Here is a 19912-nt window from a genome sequence, read left to right on the forward strand (position 1 = left end):
ACCCAGAACATTTTATCCTAAGGGGTAAGTGTACAATTGATCTTTTTAAAATTCAGTTCAATCCATGAATAATGTAAATGCTCATTTTCTTTAGGATATAGAGAGCCCTAGGGTGCTCAATCTGTACATGTTTTTGTCATGAAGTGCATACTGTTTATACAAACCACTGTGAATATATATATGTATATATATATATATATTTAGTTTTGTTTCAAAGGGATTGCTTTTTTTCTCTCATTGTCTTATCATGTACAAAATATTTTTTATAGTTATCAATATTAGGATTAACTCAGCCTTGCCAGCATCACTGGTATGATGTATATTTAATTAAAGTACACTTTCCCTTACCATATATTCAAAATGACAATTAAAGCCATTATTTAAAAATATATATATCTAATATTAAAAATTAAATGCATATATATGCACACATATATTTATATAATAGCTATTTTATGATAATTTGACTTACATTTGTTCAGCTTTTTGTACTAATTATATGCTTTTTTCAAAGTCATCATTTAAGAATGTCATTTAATTAACTCTCTAAGCCTCTGAATAGGATACACAATGGTTTCTCACAATTTAGACCTCCTTATTAATATAATAATGTATCTAAAACAGAATCAACACAGGACATAGGAAGATATCACAGAAAACTGTGATATTTAAGAAAATTATCATAAATTAGGCTTGGGAAGTAGAGAAAATCAAAACCATTAAATTTGTTCTTTTTTTTTTTGTGATTTAATTTGATAGAGCTACCCTCAAAGTACAATGCATTTTCAGCCATGCAAATCTACACTCTGAGGAGTGAATCAATTATTTTACCTGAAATTAATTTACTTTTACTTCAGTTTAGAATGAAAAGAAAAGGTAATAACTGATATCCTCACCTTGATTTTTGAAGAACTGCATTTGAAAGTTGAAGGTAGTTCTAAATCAGTAAATTTTTTTTAGCTGTTGGACTTGTTAACTCCTAGAAACAGAACAAGGATCTTACTGTGTGACAGAGCGACACAAACAGCCTGTTCTCCTTGTGTATATATGTTGTATTTAAAATTTTTAAAGCATTTGATGTAATGAATATACTTTTAGGACAAGATTTGCCTGTTCAGTTTTGGTTTCTCTGACATGCTGTTCTAATGTGAAAGTAGCATTTTTGGAATTTTTTATATGCAATGTGCTATTTTTAAATCTTTTTCAAATACTGTATTATGCATTGTATGGTTTCTGTATGGCATAAAACAGTATTTTTATAGCCCTTCTGGTTAAAAATTTTTGTTCTTAAGTCATGTTATGCTTGCCTTGTATGTGCTTTAAAGTTGCATTATGTATATCTCACCTCATCAGAAAACTGCCAGTTCTTTTCGCTGGAGGCAAGAGAAGGAATTTCATACCCATTAGTATAATTGCTCTATGCCCAAACATCCAATTTTCTGTTTTATTCATTAATCTGTAAATAACACCTTAATATTTTCCTATTAGTTGAATTTTAACCAAAAGTATTTTGTTACTTTACATTTTTCGTCCTATTTTGTGTATTTGACTTAACTTCGGTTAATTTGAACTTGACACTTTTTCCTGCTTGATTACACATTCAAGCTTTAATAGCATTATAAAGGTGTTTCATATTCTCTCTTTCAATTACTGTTTTGTTTGTCTTATGGACTGTCATTGGCAAAGTAGCTTCATCTCTTTGGAATTTTTAATCCTCTAAATTGTGAAGACTCTTCTCACTGTTTATAACTAGGTCTAATCTGGTAGATATAATTGTTGGTATTTTCTGGTCTAAGCACACAGCGTATAGCAGAAATGAGAAATCAGGAAACATAAAGTGGATTTTTAGTTTTGTCACTAACTATTCATGAACCTTGACCCTTCCCATCTTATAAAAGGGGGGGAGGTGTATCATGCCTCCCAAAGGCAGAGCTGTGAGGATCAAAGGAGATAGCTTTGTGGAAATCCTTTGTAAACTGCAAAAAGCTAGACTGTTTTCATTGTTATTACTATTATTATTCTAATTGGGGGTTTTTGCATGACAGATGAAAATGTGAATTGTGCACAACCAATATCACACCAGTGGCGAGTTGGCAAGGCCTAGTTTTTAAGATATGTGAGAAGGTGGAAAATGTGTTAAATTTGCCCAGTTGTTTAGCATTAGTGAAAGACAGTTTTGGCAGAATAATTACTTTTTCCATTCTCAAATATACTGTCTCCCTTTCCATAGAAACTATGTGAGTCAAGATGTCGTATGTTTAGAATCTTTAAACCTAAAAGGGAAAAAGAGAGAGAGAGAGAGAGAGAGAAATCTCACCTTCCAAGCAAATAAACAAACTTTGGCAGGACCTGTAGGCTTGAGTCTAACATTTCACTGTCCCACAGATTGTAAACATTATAAGACCTTGGTGAGCCATGCCCATGATCTCATTGAGATTTTGGCTCCCTCTATCTCATACCATGCACCTTAGGAAGTTCTTGGAGCAGAAGCAGATGTGATCACTTTTGTTATTTCTTCCAGTATGGCCCCAGCGCTGTGACTCACTGTCTCTACTGATAAAGCAGCAAGACAACCAGGAAGACTGTGAGGTTGAATTGGTCTTACCCACTTAGATTACTTTTACATAGTTATACTATCAATACATAATTAATGGTCTTTGCTTTTTAGTATTTGTGACTGTGGCTAAGTATCCTAAAGTCATAGTTCCCTCATTATTTTTATTTTTTTCACAATTCGTCAAACATTTATTGGAAGTCTCCTGTGTGAGGGGCACCTGAGTGGCTCAGGCCTTTGGCTCAGGTCATGCCCTGGGGTCCTGGGATCAAGTTCCACATCAGATTCCCCCAGGGAGCCTGCTTCTCCCTCTGCCTCTCTCTCTCTCTCTCTCTCTCTCTCTCTCTCTCTCTCTGTCTTTCATGAATAAATAAATAATTTTCTTAAAAGAAAGTCTACTCTGTGACAGACATTAGACCACATTCCAAATGAGAAACAAAGAACAAGACCAGACAGCTCTGTTCTTAAAGAGCTCACAAATAACGGGGAAAGGACCCATTAGAAAATCATTACAAGGGATCCCTGGGTGGCGCAGCGGTTTGGCGCCTGCCTTTGGCCCAGGGCACGATCCTGGAGACCCGGAATCGAATCCCACGTCGGGCTCCCGGTGCATGGAGCCTGCTTCTCCCTCTGCCTGTGTCTCTGCCTCTCTCTCTCTCTCTCTCTGTGACTATCATAAATAAATAAAAATTAAAAAAAAAAAAAGAAAATCATTACAATAGAATGAAAACTGTTGCTACAAATGCCATTGGTTTTAAATGGCCAAAGTGGATTTTAGGCCTGGTTGATTCCAGGCTCTGTCATTCTCAATATGACCTGTGATGATTATTATAAACAGGAAAACTTCCAGAGGATTCCTGGGTGACATTATCTCAGAACTCACTGATCATAACTGGGCCATATCTAGCCCAGCCCTAAACAAATAATGGTCAAGGGAATGAGACTTCCATGATAGGCTTAGGCCAGTCAAGAATTACCTCTGAGGCATAGAAGCACTTTCTCCAAGTGCTTCTGTGTGAGAGTTAGACACTCAAACAAAATCAAGTTGTGGCAAATATGGGAGAATGAAGGAATGGATTTGAGAGGAAAGCAGCTTCAGAAATGTGGAGGGTAGGAGTACCATACTAAGAAGGGGAGGGGGTGGATTTTATGGGGGAAATATTATTTAAGCTGCTATTAAAAGGAGTCACTTTTCAGGGCTGAGTAGGATTTTCTGGGAGCTTAGAAGGGCATCCAGGTAAAGAAAGTGACATAGGCACAAATGTAAAAGAACATGGCACTTTAGGGAACACCAGTAAGCCTAGAGGCTGCAAAATAGTTTATACAAAAGTATACACTTAGAAGTAAGACCAGAAGGTAATAAAATAAAATAAAAAAAAAAAAAAAAAAAAAAAAAAAAAGACCAGAAGGTAAGGTTGAGCCAGACTGGGAAAACACTTGAATCATGCTAATGACTTAAACCTCATCCTGAAGGAAATGAAGCCTTAGAGCATTTTAAGAAACCTTCCATCCTTTTGTCAATGTCTTTCTAGTCTTTTTGGAGATCTGTCAGTCTCAAGTCGATTCCTCAGAAGGGCCTGTGTTCACATTCCCTGGAGTCTTCCACATTTATAACAGTTTTATACTTGAAGGTCATTTTGGCTGGATATTAAAACATTGATTCACATTTTCTCTTGAGATAGTCTGCATATGTTATTCTCTTTCCCTCAGCATAAAAACATCACTACTGAAAAGGCTAAAGATAATATCTTATTCTTTCCCTTAGAAGTGACCTGGTCTTTTTGCTTAGATGACCAAATAATTTTTTTTTCTTTTTTATTAAAGTCCAGCAGTTGTACTAGAATATTTCTCTATGTTAGCACATTTTGGGCCAATTTTCCCAGGTGTATATGGTGACTTTCCAATATACTCTCAGATTCTATTTATTTCAGGTTTCTTAAATCATAGTTTTAAAAATTTTCTCTATTATTATGTTTTGTTTCCTTCTTCAGGACTTACTATGTGTGTGTTATTTTCTCTGCCTAGTCTCCTGAAGTTTTTGTTAGCTTTCCCCCCATCATTTTAGACTCTTCACATATTCTGTTTATTTAAAGATATTACCTATTATGTATATTCATTTTTGCATTCCTTCTAGTTTTTTTTGTTTTTGTTTTTGCATTCCTTCTAGTTTACTCTTCATTTTCAAAATGACTTTTTCTTTCATTTCTAATCCTTTGCAGATAGGTTACACCTGCCTTTAAGATTGGTTTTTTACTAATCACCTAATTCATGAGCTTTGATAATTCTAATTGGTATTTTTTCATTGCTTCTGTGATTTTCTTTCAGCTCATTCTTTTTCTTATATTAACTCCATATGGAATTGACTGTAATCTTTTTGTTTTGCTCAGTTTTAAGTGAAATGAGTTTTCATGGTGTTTTAGGAGGGAAGTGTGGACCAGAGTTGTTTTTCTAATTTCATGCTTCTCAAGATCTCACTCCTCTTATTTTCCAAGTGATGGAGAGGAGACTCAGGCTCCTTTGCTTCCCCTCACCCCTTTTTACCTGGACTGTATCATTCCTTCATCCCATTATCCCTGTCTTCCTGTTTGGATGCAACTCCCAGTAGTTCTTCCTTAGTACAGGACTTTAACCACTACTTTCAATTGTTGGTATTATGGATTCACAGAACTCAGACCACAGAATGCTACAGCACTGTCAGACCTGGAGACATGTTGGTCTTATCTATTAATCAGAGCCCAGAAAGTCCATTGGGGCTGCTCCTGAGCTTTCCAGAGCTTTCCAGTGAGACCTGGTGGCAGCCTGGACTCCCTGGTTCTAGGGCCTTCACAAGTCCTTCTGCCTTCTCTCTGTAGATTTCTGGTTTCTTACAGCATGTAGTTTTGGTAGTTTGTCCCAATCTGTGTATTCTTGGGGATCTTTGAAGATACCTTGTCATCTAGAGTTTCTGTATTTTTGTTTTGCTGCCACTAATTTCTCTGTTTCTTTAGGAAGATTAAAAAACTATGCCACCATCATCTTCCTGATAATCCTCTAGTCTTTCTAGAGAAAAAGAATTGTTCTATAACTTCATAATTGACAAGTAAATTAGCTTATTGATACACATAATGTCACTTGAAGTTTTGGGGCTACACTTTTGAAGTTCCCTGAAATTCTGAGAGCCATTGTTTTTGCTTTTGAGTTTACATGTACATCTGGACCAAGTATGTGGTTAGGATTATGAATTTATTTCATCCAGACCACGTGTGTGGTAGGGGTTTACATAACAGCAGTATTGTTGAGTGGCTTTGGAGTCAAGCAGACATGGATTCAGACACACTGTGCCATTTATCATCTCACTTTCCACATACTAATTCACTTCTCTAAGGTTTTCCTTAGAAGTAGTACTACAACAACTACTACTACTACTACTAAGTGCTTCAAAGGGGAAATTTGGATTAAATTATGTAGTGTATTTGACTGAAGGTTAGTAAATTAACACTTTAATCTTTCAATGTGGTTGCATCCTAGTGCATAGAAGTGAGAAGGTGGCAATGTAGAATACAATTCAAAGTATAGTCATTTCTTTTGTCTTATATAAAAGGCTTTCTTATAGAATTTTAGGGAAAATGGCAAATATTTTCAAAATAATTTTATTAATACATCAGAATGTGAACATATGTCCTAGCAGAAATTGTATTTAAGTGTGGTACTGGGAACAAGGCCAGTAATACTGCTCACACACTTCCCACAGCAATCAGGAGAGGCAACATGATGTGGAAAAGATACTTTCCACTTACACCTGGGGAGGACCTGACTGGGGTCCTTCCTTCACCAATAACTAGAAGTTCAGTTTGGTTTATGTCCTCAGTGAAAGCTTCCTTATGTAGCTATGAGTTTGCAAATTAATTCAATGGGGTTTCTAGAAACTGGCAGAGAAACCTTCACAGAAATTGGGCCTAGAGCAATAAACAAGACAGAAGGAGCCCCTGTCCTCCTGGAACTTATGTTCTAGGTCAAAGGCAAATAAGCCACTACTGCAGAAAATAGTAAGTGCTCTAATATAGAAGAACCAGGTATTATACTAAGAGCAGCTTAACCCAGACTCAAAGTTCAGGAAAGCTCCCTGAAGAGAATGATACCTTAGTCAGCAGCTGAGACCACATGGAAAGTTCCAAGCTAGTCAGAAAATAGACAAAAAAGCCATACACGGGATCCCTGGGTGGCACAGCGGTTTGGTGCCTGCCTTTGGCCCAGGGCACGATCCTGGAGACCCGGGATCGAATCCCACGTCGGGCTCCCGGTGCATGGAGCCTGCTTCTCCCTGTGCCTGTGTCTCTGCCCCCCTCTCTCTCTGTGACTATCATAAATAAATAAAAAAAAATTAAAAAAAAAAAGCCATACACAAAGACAGAGACATGCACATAGCATGTTTGAGGACAATAACTTGAAGGTCCTGCACAAGCAGTATTTTCAATACTGACTGAAGTTTAGAATCACAGGAGAGATTTCTAAAATTAAAAAAAAATTATAGGCCCCACCCCAGACTTAATGAACCCCATTCTCAGAAAATGAGTGTCAGGATTCTGATTATTAATTATTGGCATTAGGTACTGGCTTAGGGCTTGCATGGGGCGGGGCGTGTTGAAAAGGGAAATCAAGGCAGAGAAGGTGAGACAGGGAAGCCAGGGGCACACATGCCACAAGGATTTTATCCTTACAGAAGAATTTGGGGGATATGGGGATGGGATGTTCAGGTTTATGATTATAAATTTCACCAAGATAACTAGAACATGGCCCCTTGAGGGATACAGTCTAGTTTATGAAATCTAAACATCTTTGAAATCTAAAATGGAAATAATTTCTCCCTCTGCCTCTCTCTCTCTGTGTGTGTGTGTGAGTGTCATAAATAAATAAAAAATTTTTTTAAAAAAAGGGATCCCTAGGTGGCACAGTGGTTTGGCGCCTGCCTTTGGCCCAGGGCGCGATCCTGGAGACCCAGGATCAAATCCCACGTCGGGCTCCCGGTGCATGGAGCCTGCTTCTCCCTCTGCCTATGTCTCTGCCTCTCTCTCTCTCTCTCTCTGTGACTATCATAAATAAATAAAAAATTTAAAAAAGAAAAAGAAAAAAATTAAATAAAATGGAAATAATATCTACTTTCCATGGTTATTACAAAGTTTAACTGAGATAATTTATGCAAAGTTTCCAATATGTAATTGGCCCTCCAAAAGTATTCATTTCTGTTACCTGAGAAAGCCATGGAGCCAAATAATTGGTCATCACACAGGCACTGCCATGCATCAGGGGAGGTGAAGATTTCCATGCAACTATCTGTTTTCAGGCTCCTCTGACAAATTCTTTTCCTGTCCATTCTCTAGGCTCTGGTACAGAGAGCCCTCATCCCTCACACCCCACCTCTCACACACATTATCTCAGTTACAGACTTCATGCTGACGCCTTCCCAATCTACAACTCCAGCCTGGTTTTCTTCCCTGAGCTCCAAACACCAGTATATCCAGCTGACTTCTGATGTCTCCACATAAATGTCTCATAGGCACTTCATTCAAATCAGGCCACTAATATCAAGTACCATCCTTTCTCACCTCTAGAAAACAAAACAATACCCTGCTTTCCCAACATTAACGCAATTAGGTAAAGCTAGGAGCAGGGAAATCATTATTGAGTCCCTGGTCCTTATCTTCACCAGTCAACACTCACAAACCCACACTCCTTCCTCCAGAGCTAGATCATCACCTGCATCCAAACTGCCACCACCTCTTACCTGAACCTAGTGAAGTGAAATAGCCTGAGTTTCCAGCACCAGGCTTTGCCCTAACCTCAACTCTGTAATCCAGAGAGGTCTACTGTGAAACAAAATTGATAAAATCCTCTTCCCCACTCCCCACCCTCCCACCAACACACACTCAAACCTTTTGAGTGGCTTTCTTGCACCTTTAAAATGAACTCCATGTTCTCTACCAAAGCTCACAATAAAGACCCTTCAAGATCTTAGTAAGTTTATGCTCTATTTTGCACTTTAAAAAAAAGGCACCTCCTCTCACTCTGTTTCATGATGATTCCTCCACCCTGAATCCCTTTCACACTGGTTAACTCCTCATCTTTTAGACTTAGTTAATAAACATCCTTTTGGTGGCAGTCCTTGAATCTTTCCCCTTAGTGCTATTCATTATAATTATTCCTTTTTTTTTTATTTGCTTATTTTAGAGAGAATTGGGGGAAGGGGCAGAGGGAGAGAAACTTCAAGAAGACTACCCACTGAACACAAAGCCCCACACAGGGCTCTCTCTTTCAGGACCCTGAGATCATGATGTGAGCCAAAACCAAGAGTTGGTTGTGTTGTTGTTGTTGTTTTTAAGATTTTATTTATTTATATATGAGAGACCAGAGAGAGGGAGAGAGAGGCAGAGACACAGGCAGAGGGAGAAGCAGGCTCCATGCAGAGAGCCCGACATGGGACTCGATCCCGGGTCAGTCTCCAGGATCACACCCTAGGCTGAAGGCAGCACTAAACTGCTGAGCCACCCCGGCTGCCCAAGAGTTGGTTGTTTAACAGACTGAGCCACCTAGGTGTCTCCATTATACTTCTTAATGTCCCTACTCCCCACTGGATTGCAAGTAATACAATGGCAAAAAGGTATACACAGTTAATCTATATTCTTCACAAATTCAGTTTGGGAATTTTTGCTTACTTGCTAAAATGTAACCCTCAAATCAATATTTAGAACACTTCTGTGGTCATTCTTGGACATACACAGAGAGGTGAAAAATTTGAGTCACCTAAAATGCATATTCTCAGCTGGGGTTGAACAAGATGACACTCTGCCTTCTTGTCTTAGCTCTCATACTATTTATTAATAAGCATCCATTTTGTAGTCTACTCAATGGCACATTTTTCATATCTTTGTTGGTTTTGTTGGTGATTTCACTTTTTGTCATGGCTGCCATTGTAGTACCCCCTCAGTGCTCTCTGGTCTTCCTAAGCATCAGAAGGCTGTGATGTGCCTTAGGGAAAAAATTTGTGTGTTAGATAAGCTTCCCTCTGGCATGACTTACAGTGTAGTGTCTACAAATTCAACATTAATGAATTAACAATTTATGAAACAAGAAATCTTTAAGCAGAAACACACATAAAACAAGGTTATATACTGATCAGTTGACAAAATTGTGACCAGAAGTGTGTAGGAAGCTAATGCTGCATTTCCCCTAGAAACAATGGTTCAATATTTACGAATTCAATTTTTGTGATGTCTTTATAAAATACAGCTACTGCAAATAATAAGACTCCACTGTATTTTACTAACTTCTATATCCCCAGTAGTTAGCATGGTAACTCACATAGTAGTTGTTCAATTAATATTTGTTGAAACTGAATTGTGTGTGTAATTATACATATACTTACATACATAGAAATATGTATAATAAGGAAATAAACTGAATTTGTTTTTTATGCCAAAAGTGTACCTCACAGCCTTATCATTACTTTCTACTTTTTAAAAAACTATTAATCATAAGATTATTTTTGGTAACATCTTTTGTTTTTAATTGTTCTCTAGGATGCTGGAGAAATGGTTCGTTGCTTTGTTGGTGGTTTGGAACTTATTGTCAATTTACTGAAATCAGATAATAAAGAAGTTTTGGCAAGTGTATGTGCTGCTATTACCAACATTGCAAAAGATCAAGAAAATTTAGCTGCTATTACAGATCTTGGAGTTGTCCCTTTATTGTCCAAACTAGCAAATACAGTAAGTAACAACATCCTTTTATATTCAGTGTGTATTGTCATAAAATATCATGGAATAATAAAAAAAATAAGCTTAAAGTCCAGAGACCTGGATTCAAGCTTAATATCCATCACCTATGAAGTATGAGATTTTGAGTCACCTCATTTAATTTCTCTGAGACTAATCAATGCAAAAGTGTATTCAAACTGTGTAATTTTATGTGCAAGATCCTTATAAAATAGAGGCTGTTTTTTATTTATTACTGGGAAGTAAAGTGGTAGCAAACATAAATGTTATTGTAGAAGTATTAGCTATCATCTTCTATCCCCACCATCATTATCATTATCTTTAAGATAATTGTTCATGCCAACTTAAGAAGATAAATGTTCCTCCCCAGGCTTAAAAGCTTGGATCGATGGCATTCTTGGGCTGGAAGACTCTGGCAACCACTGTATTATTTATTCAGGGCTGTGCCAGATAGAATAAGCAGCCTTGGGAGATAATGACTTCACCATGACCAGAAGTATTTGAGCATAGCTTGGGCTACCTCTTGGCAGGAAAATCTCAGAGCAAAAATTCCATCACTGGAAGGATGCTTGGTTTAGAAGACTTTTTAGGGCCAGCCTAACACTGAGTTCCAAATTCACTTAAGGACATCAAGTTGTTGCCTCAATAAGGAGAAAAATATAATAAACAGAAAACTATATCCTGTTTAGTTATATTATACCTGTAGGAGTAAGTATACATAGAAGAAGAAGAATATAGTCTGGATAAAGGATAGAGAAAGAAATGTGGCAGACTGAAACATGTCATTGTTTGCTGCATTGTCTTCTCCCTCTTGGGGACCAAGGTGTATTACTGATGTAGAAGTATTCCTAGGGTAAAGGTATAAAGTTAATCACCTATCCCAGTAAAGTGAAATGCCCCCCGTAAGAATGCCCAATATTCTTTAACTATTTTTTTAACTAAAGCACTTGCTCAAAAAGGAATAAATCCTTGAGCAAATAATAAATGCCAGACACTTGATCACTTTTGAGTGTATTGACTACATTCAGTAGTCAGCAAAAAGAAATTTAAAAAAATTTAAAGCCATAAAAAGAAAACTCAGGATTGAACCTTGGCCCATGGGGGACCAGGAGAATACTAATTTCCTTCAAGACACCATCTGACCAGCCTGCTAGCCTTTTTCCCTTGACTCATTGGCATTTTATTGGGTAATAAACATCTAGCACAGAAACATGACCTCACAGGTCCATTGCAATACATATACCACAATTCATTTCCTTTGTGCAGAATAATGATAAACTGAGGCGTCATCTAGCAGAAGCTATTTCACGTTGCTGTATGTGGGGCAGAAATAGAGTGGCCTTTGGCGAGTACAAAGCAGTGGCTCCATTAGTGCGTTATCTGAAATCAAATGATGCCAACGTACATCGAGCAACAGTTCAAGCCTTGTACCAGCTCTCAGAAGATGCAGATAACTGCATCACCATTCACGAGAATGGTGCGGTAAAGGTATGATTGACTGTAAAGGTATGGTTGACTTTATGGTTTAGTCCAAATTAGGTAGATGGAGGCTGAAAAGAAACTTACATAACAATAAAGTTTCACTGATGAGGGGTATTTGGACACACAAAACTGCCTACTTGTTGGGTCGTGGCTGCAGTTGAGCTATGTGTTAGCATGGTTTATGCTGCAGAAAAGTTGGAGATCGAATTTTTCTTAAAGAATTAAAACATACTTAGTTAAATAATTGCTCTGTAGTTTGAATTGATTTTAAAAATGTACAGTGCATAAATAATCACTGGCATTCATAATTCTACTTAATATATTATTTACTTAGCACTTAAATAACAAAATAGAGGCATGAACTCAACAGCAAAGGAGCTGACTGAAACAACAACTAGACTACAACCTGACAGTCTTAACTGTAATAGCAAAGGACCAATTTAAAGACATATTTTCTCTAACAAAAAAATCTGTGCATCAAATTTTCTTTGCCTTTAGTCAATACACAGGTAGGAGAGTTTCTGCACATAGACCTTTATATATCTATACATTCTGGTCTTGAACAAGACTTGCCCAACCTAACATGCTGTCAGTATAGCCTTAAAAAAATTAAACTGTAAAAATTAAGTAGCATAATACAGTGTCTGAAATATAACATATGCGGAGACAACTGCCAGTTTAAAAAGAGAATTTCTAGGCTACTCAAAGTTTTAAAATTTATTAAGGTTTATGGTTTAATTGACATACATGCCAGCTGCACATGCAATTCTGAATCATTTCTTCTAAGGCAAGCCAATGGATAACCCAAAAATCACTTAGGAATTGTATTCTGCTATGTAAAGTGATGAAACTCTGTTCACCCACCCACAGCTTATATGTGCTAGAAAAAGAAGGCAATAAAAATTATTAGAGGGAGGGGACAGGAAAGAGAAAAGCCAAGAAAGAAAACAAGGGTTTTTTAGCCCTAGACCCTTTCTTTCCTCCTCATCTCAAGGTCTCTTGAGGGCCTCTCCATCTTGCCTATTTGCCTTCCTAACTACCTGTTATTTCTACCAGAGAATAACTGTAAAGAACAGGATATTGTTTTTTGTAAGTTACTCTGTCATGATATAGAGGCAGCCCTAATCCTAAGCTCTCCCTCTTGGGACTGTGGAGGCAGCATATGGACCCATGTCTCCTTTCTGTTGTTTTGTTTTGTTTTGTTTTTAGAGAGAGCGTACGCATGAGAGGGGATGGGGGGGCAGAGGGAGAGAGAGAGAGAGAGAGAGAGAGTCTTAACCCGGCTCAACACTCAGCGCAGAGCCCCATTCAGGGCTCAGTTTCACAACCCTGAGATCATGACCTGAGCCCAAGTCAAGGAGGACACATAACCAACTGAGCCACCCAGGCACCCCTCTCTGGTTTTCTTTAAGGAGGAAATAAATGTGGATGTGGTGAGTGAGTATCAGTAGAATAAACTGGGCTTGGTGTAGTGGTTGGGTATGAGGACTAAGGAAAGGGTTGAGTCAAAAATGACTCCAGATTTGGAGCTAGGTGAAGAGGAAGATTCTATCACCCAAGATCATGCAAGAAAATATTTGGCATATTTGTTTGGTTAACAGTACCTGCTGTGAGTGTCACAATGTGTAACTGCTAACATTTTTTACTCCAAATCCATATAAACATTATCCACTATTTTGGCAAATCCCCAGTTGTTTTCATTCCTAATTGCTACTGTGCCTTTCTAGTCAAAATCTTATAGTGTTATTTCCCAGTCCTACATACATTCCCATTACAGCTGCCCAGGAGCAAGGTTGACAATTACCAGACTCATCCTGTCACCCGGTTCATGAGTAATTTATCCTAGAGTTAGTTCCTTCATCTTACCTTTTCCTTAACAACAGCAGCTGATGTTACACAACCTGTCTCATGCCAACCGATGTTTATTCCATAATAACAGTGAGCAGGCTTGAGGGTCTGGAATAGATTGGTTTCAGTTTCTACTGTGTTCGATTTAAATGGTCAGTTTGAATTTCTGGTCTAGTGCAGTGTTGTCCAGTACAAATGTAAAGTAAGCCAAATATGTAACATTAAACTTTCTAGGGGGTAGAATTTCAGAAAAGATAAACAGAGGTGAAATTAGTTTTAGTGACATATTTTATTTAACCTATTATATCCAAAATATTTTTACTTCTACATTTAATCAATACTATTTCACACATGCACACACATATATATGGGTGTATGTGTATATGTATATAGTATTTCTGTTGCATACTGGCGGTACACCTCCATTGGGACTAGCCATGTTTCAGGTTCTCACCAGTGGCTAGTGGCTTTCTTTCTTTCTTTTTTTTTTTCCCCAAAGATTTTATTTATTTATTCATGAGAGACAGAGAGAGAGAGAGAGAGAAAGGCAGAGACACAGGCAGAGGGAGAAGTAGGCTCCATGCAGGGAGCCCGATGTGGGACTCGATCCCGGGACTCCAGGATCACGCCCTGGGCTGAAGGCAGGCGCTAAACCGCTGAGCCACCCAGGGATCCCCAGCTAGTGGCTTTCTTATTGGACAGCACAAGTCTAGAGGCAGGAGAGGGGAAGATCAGGAAGTATCAGTGAGAGGTAAAAAGTCACGAACAAGGGTAGATAAGTTGTTTTTGGCAGAGAGTTTAGAGAAGCCTGGGAAATGTCTATATTTGTATTCACGGAGCATGTAGGCTAGGAAGAAGAGCTGTCAAAGTAACCTTGGGAAGTTAACAGGTTACCTAGGAGTTCTAGAAGCCAGAGGAAGAGGGAGTTTCCAAAGGTTTTGTGTTTAAAAACTGCGAAGTGATCAATAAGGATTTCCTGACTCAATTATGTTGAAAAATAATCCTGGGGTTAGAGCCTTTCCAGATAAGAAGTTCTGTACAAACTAAGAAATCGCCTGCCCTGGTAAATGCGACATGAGAGGAATAATGCACTCTTTATCCTCTTTATGATTTTACACAGATCTCTTCTCAAAAGTATCAGTACAGGGACTTGCATTATTATAAAACCTGGTGAACATGCATGCAGATCTGTTGGCAACTCTATTGAAAGCATAAGTCTAGGAGATATAACAGTTACTGCTAATCATAACAAAACCGTAACATAAGAAAGTAATACAAGGAGGAAAAGAAGTTGCAGGAAAAACTGAGCAAGACAAGCCCTTTCCTAAGACAGAAAAAGTGATCAGATAGAAAGATGATGAGCACCTATAAACAGCATTAAGCTCCCTTCCCCATGGTGACTGGATTTGTTTTGCAAATGTCTATACCAGGCAGGTGAAAGCTACATTAGAGCCTATCACTTTTCTAGAAGGCAGGAAATTGAAGAGATTGCAGAAAATACAACCAGAAGTGGGTCCAGCAGAGAGTAGAAGGAACAGTTCACATTGGGTGGACCTGCAAGGGCCATCTTGGCAGCCTCCCAGACTAAGGTGGCATTCCAGAGAGTGGAGAAGATGAACCCAGAAGCAAACACACCCTCTAGTCCTTGAAGCCTGGCACCAAAACAAAAAATATCACTAATACTTTTGAGTCAAGGAAATGGACTTTAGAGGCTGAGATCACCCAAGAACTCTCAGTGCCTCTCTGTAGTCCACATAGTTAATGCTTGATAGAACTATAATCTTTTCTGCTGATGAAAACTCTTTCTGTAATTGTATGGGTCTTATGCACTTTCCTCACATTCCAGATATTCCCTGGAGTGCTGGGGATGGTCTATTGGTGATATGCTATTGAATTACTTAGCACTTTTAGGTATCAGTAACTATGTGATGATACCAAAGATAGAGTCATATACAGACTTGTTTCTACTTTATTTTTTTTAAGATTTTATTTATTTATTTGAGAGGGAGAAGAGAGATAATGAAAGAGATGGCAAGAGAGAGCATGAGCAGGGGGAGAAAGAGAAGCAGGCTCTCACTGAGCAGGGAGCCCAACATGAAGCTCGATCCCAGGACCCTGGGATGATGACCTGAGCTGAAGGCAAATGCTTAACGGACTGAGCCACCCAGGCACCCCCAGATTTCTTTCTGATTGACTCGTTATTTGCATTTATCCTTTATTTTTTTTTTATTATTTATTTATGATAGTCACACACAGAGAGAGAGAGAGAGAGAGAGAGAGAGGCAGAGACACAGGCAGAGGGAGAAGCAGGCTCCATGCACCGGGAGCCCGATGTGGGATTCGATCCCGGGTCTCCAGGATCGCGCCCTGGGCCAAAGGCAGGCGCCAAACCGCTGCGCCACCCAGGGATCCCCTGCATTTATCCTTTAAAGTGAGAAAGAGGGGCACCTGGGTGGGTCAGCCGGTTGAGCATCTGCCTTCAGCTCAGGGCATGATCCCAGATCTGGGGATCAAGTCCCACATCAGTCTCCCTGCAAGGAGCCTGCTTCTCCCTCTTCTTATGTCTCTGCCACTCTGTCTCTGTCTCTCATGAATAAATAAATAAAATTTTTAAAAAATAAAGTGAGAAAGAAATGTATGATTACTTAAGGATTCCGTGAGTTAGATTAACTCTAATATCTTACATACACAAATGTTTTCCTTATTTCATTTCTAACTTAAAATACGTAATAACTTTATAATTGACATGCACATATCAAGAGTGTCAGTGTAATAAATTGTGAGGTATAGACACATACCCACAAAGCCAGGATCAGATCAGGATAATGATCCCCTCCCCAAAGTAGATGAAGTCTAATTTATCTTGTGGTTTTGTTGTTGTTTTTTTTTTTATGGACTGTGCTTTTGGTGTTATGTCTAGGAAATATTTGCCTAACACATAGTCACAAAGATCTCCCACGTTTTCTTTTGGAAGTTCTATAACTTTTGGTTTTACATTTAAGTCTGTAAATCATTTTGAGTAAATTTTTGTTTACCATCCTAGGAATGAATTGCAGTTCATTTGGGGGGCATATGAGTATCCTTTGTTGAAATAGTGCCCTTTCCCTGCTGAATTTCTTTTGCAATCTTGAAAAAAAATAGTTGAATATATGTTTTGTTACATTGTTCTGTCTATATTTATACCAATACCATATTGTCTTAATTACTGTAGCTTTGTAATAAGCCTTAAAGTTAGGTGGTGTCAGTTTTCCTACCTTTTTCTTTTTTTAAGTTACTTTGACTATTCTAGCTTTTTACATTTCCATATAAATTTTTAATCAGTTTGTTAATTTTTACAGGAAATGCTTTCTGAGATTTTGTTTGGGATGGGCAATGAATCTATACATCTTTTGGGGGGAAATTGACATCTTAACATTATTGTCATCTACTCATAAAGAAGAAATATCTCTCCATTATTTACATGTTTATTTTTCAGCAATATTATGTGATTTTCTTCACATAGGTTTTTTACATCTTTTGTTAGATTTACTCCTATATAAATGTTTTTGATGCTACTTTAAATGTAATTTTAAGATTTTCAATTTTTGATTGTTCATTGTTATATAGAAATTTAATTGATCTTGTGTGTTATTAATCTTATATCCTGCAACCTTGCTAAATTCATTTATTAGATCTAGTAGGCTTTTGTAGATTCCAGCAGATTTTCTACATAGACCAGGAGTCAGCAACCATTTTCTCTGAAGGACCAAATAGTAAATATTTTAGGCTTTATGGACCACATTAAGTCTCTGTTACAGATTCTTCTTTTATTGTTGTTGTTATTACTGATTATAACTGTACAAAAAACATTCTTCATTCTTTAAGCCGTACAAAAACAGATTGTCAATTGCCGCATAAATAATCATGTCATCTACAAATAAAGACTTCTCTTTCTTCTTTTCTAACCTGGATGCCTTTTATTTCTAACCTGGATGCCTCTTTTACTGATTGCATGGGCCAGTCATTCCTATGCAATACTGGGAATAAAACAATAAGAGCAGATATCCCAGTCTTATTCCTGATCTTGGAGGGAATACATTGTTTCACCGTTCAGTTTACTGTTGGCTGTAGGTTTTTGTTAGGTGACTTTTTTTAAGTCTCTATTCCCAGCAAGGAGCCCAATGTGGGGTTTGAACTCACAATACCCCAAGATCAAGACCTGAGCTGAAATCAAGAGTTGGGCCCTTAACCACCAGTGCCACCCAGGTACCCCTGTTAGGTGACTTTTATCAGGTTGAGTAAGTTCCCTTCTATAACTACTTCGATGAAAATTTTTTTTATCAGGAAAAGATACTGGATATTGTTAAATGCTTTTTACTGTGTCTATTGAGATTATATTATGGCTTTTCTTTTAGAGTTTGTTATTATGGAGAATCACATTGATTTGGTTTTTAAATGTTAAACCAACCCAGCATTCTTGGGATGGACCCATGTAGCTACAGTGTGTTATCCTTTTTCTACACTGTTGAACATAATTTGCTAAAATGTTGCTTAGAGTTTTGCATCTGTGTTCATGAGGGATGTTGGTTTGTAGTATTTTTTTCTTGTAATGTCTCTGTTTTGCTATCACAGTAATGCTTCCGTAAATGAGTTGGAAATTGTTCCTCCTTAAGTTTTCTGGGAGAATTTTATAGCGCTGATATATCTCCCTTAATAATATATATATATTGTTCAAATATTATACATCTTTCTTACAGTTCTATCTCATCAGTTCTTTTCTTCATGCATTTTAGAGCTCTCTTATTAGCTACATGAGTATTTAGGAATAGTATGTCTTCTTGAGACCCCTTTATATGTATGAAATCACCTTGATGCCTTGTCATATTCTTTGCTTTGAAATCTGCCTTTTCTCCTGCTTTCTTTTGGTTGGAATTAGTATGCTAAATTCTGTAGTCCTTTCTAAACTTTTACCCCATTTGTGTATTTTAATTTATTCACTATTTGTAGGCAGCATGTAGTAGGGGCTTGCTTTTTTTTTTTTTTTTTTTAATTCAAATCACAACTTCTGCCTTTGTGGACAGGTTATAGAGTGTCTACACTATTTGCATTTAATGTGCTGTTGACCGGGTTGGCTTTAAATGTCATTTTATTTGTTCCCTTTTTTTCCCATTTATTCATTGTTGTCTTCTTACTGAATATTTGCTTAGCATTCCATTTTATCCTTTTTGTTTTTATTATTTATTTATCATTTAGTTTTTATGATTATTGTTAGTTTAGTGGCTGCTTTGGAGTTTACAGTATACATATATAATTTAGCACAGGGTACCTTCAAGTTTTATTACACACAGAAACATATAGTTTAAGAATTATCCAACACTATGCTTCCATTTTTGTCCTCCTGGCTTATGTGCTATTGTCATGCATTTGGCTCCTATATATATTATAAACTCCACATTGTTCTTCCTTTTGGCTGTAAATAATCAAATATCACTTTCAGAACTTTAAATAAATAGGAAAAAGTGCTATTTATTCCTTTCTATAGATGCAGATTCCATCTGGTATCATTTTCTTTCTGCCCAAAGGACTTTTAACATTTCTTGGTATAGCCCTGTTGATAAATTCTTTTATCTTTCATACTTCTGAAAAAGACTTTATTTTGTCTTTGTGTTTGAAAAATGTTTTTGGGGAGGAGGGGCAAGACAGCGGAAGAGTAGGGTCCCCAAATCACCTGTCCCCACCAAATTACTTAGATAACCTTCAAATCACCTGAAAATCTACGAATTCGGTCTGAGATTTAAAGAGAGAACAGCTGGAATGCTACAGTGAGAAGAGTTCGCGCTTCTACCAAGGTAGGAAGACGGGGAAAAAGAAGTAAAGAAACAAAAGGCCTCCAAGGGGGAAGGGCCCCGCGAGGAGCCGGGCTGAGGCCAGGGCGAGTGTCCCCAGGACAGGAGAGCCCCGTCCCGGAGGAGCAGGAGCGGCACCGACCTTCCCGGGCAGAAAGGGGCTCGCGGGGAGTTGGAGCAGGACCCAGGAGGGCGGGGGTGCCCTCGGGCTCCCGGGGACACTAACAGACACCTGCGCCCCGGGAGAGTGCGCCGAGCTCCCTAAGGGCTGCAGCGCGCACGGCAGGACCCGGAGCAGCTCGGAGGGGCTCAGGGGTGGCTCCACGGAGGGGGCTGCGGGGCGGGAGCAGCTCGAGGGGCTCGGGCGGCGGCTCCAGCAGAGGAAGAGGCTCCGTGCAGAGGGGCTGCGCGGCTCCAAACTAGAAGTCCTAACGACGAGGGTTAACGAGGTGGAA

The 19912-nt window shown here is 38.2% G+C and overlaps 1 protein-coding gene and 1 long non-coding RNA gene across 6 annotated transcripts in view; one reads left to right on the plus strand and one right to left on the minus strand.

The window, feature by feature from the left end:
* The window catches only part of LOC140629403 (outer dynein arm-docking complex subunit 2-like), a 200155-nt gene that overhangs the window by 88594 nt on the left and 91649 nt on the right, over positions 1 to 19912 (plus strand). For all 5 annotated transcript variants that reach the window (XR_012027236.1, XR_012027237.1, XM_072818854.1 and 2 more), the window contains exons 11-12: positions 10108 to 10296; positions 11569 to 11790. Coding sequence is in view for 3 of the 5 variants with exons in the window: in XM_072818854.1 (XP_072674955.1) it covers positions 10108 to 10296; positions 11569 to 11790 (411 nt within the window). In the remaining 2 variants the exon portion in view is untranslated. The remainder of the gene's footprint in view (positions 1 to 10107; positions 10297 to 11568; positions 11791 to 19912) is intronic.
* The window catches only part of LOC140629406 (uncharacterized), a 186646-nt gene that overhangs the window by 55883 nt on the left and 110851 nt on the right, over positions 1 to 19912 (minus strand). The gene's annotated exons all lie outside the window — the stretch shown is intronic.

The sequence above is a fragment of the Canis lupus genome (genome assembly GCF_048164855.1).
Source record: "Canis lupus baileyi chromosome 5 unlocalized genomic scaffold, mCanLup2.hap1 SUPER_5_unloc_2, whole genome shotgun sequence".
Lineage (NCBI taxonomy): Eukaryota > Metazoa > Chordata > Mammalia > Carnivora > Canidae > Canis > Canis lupus.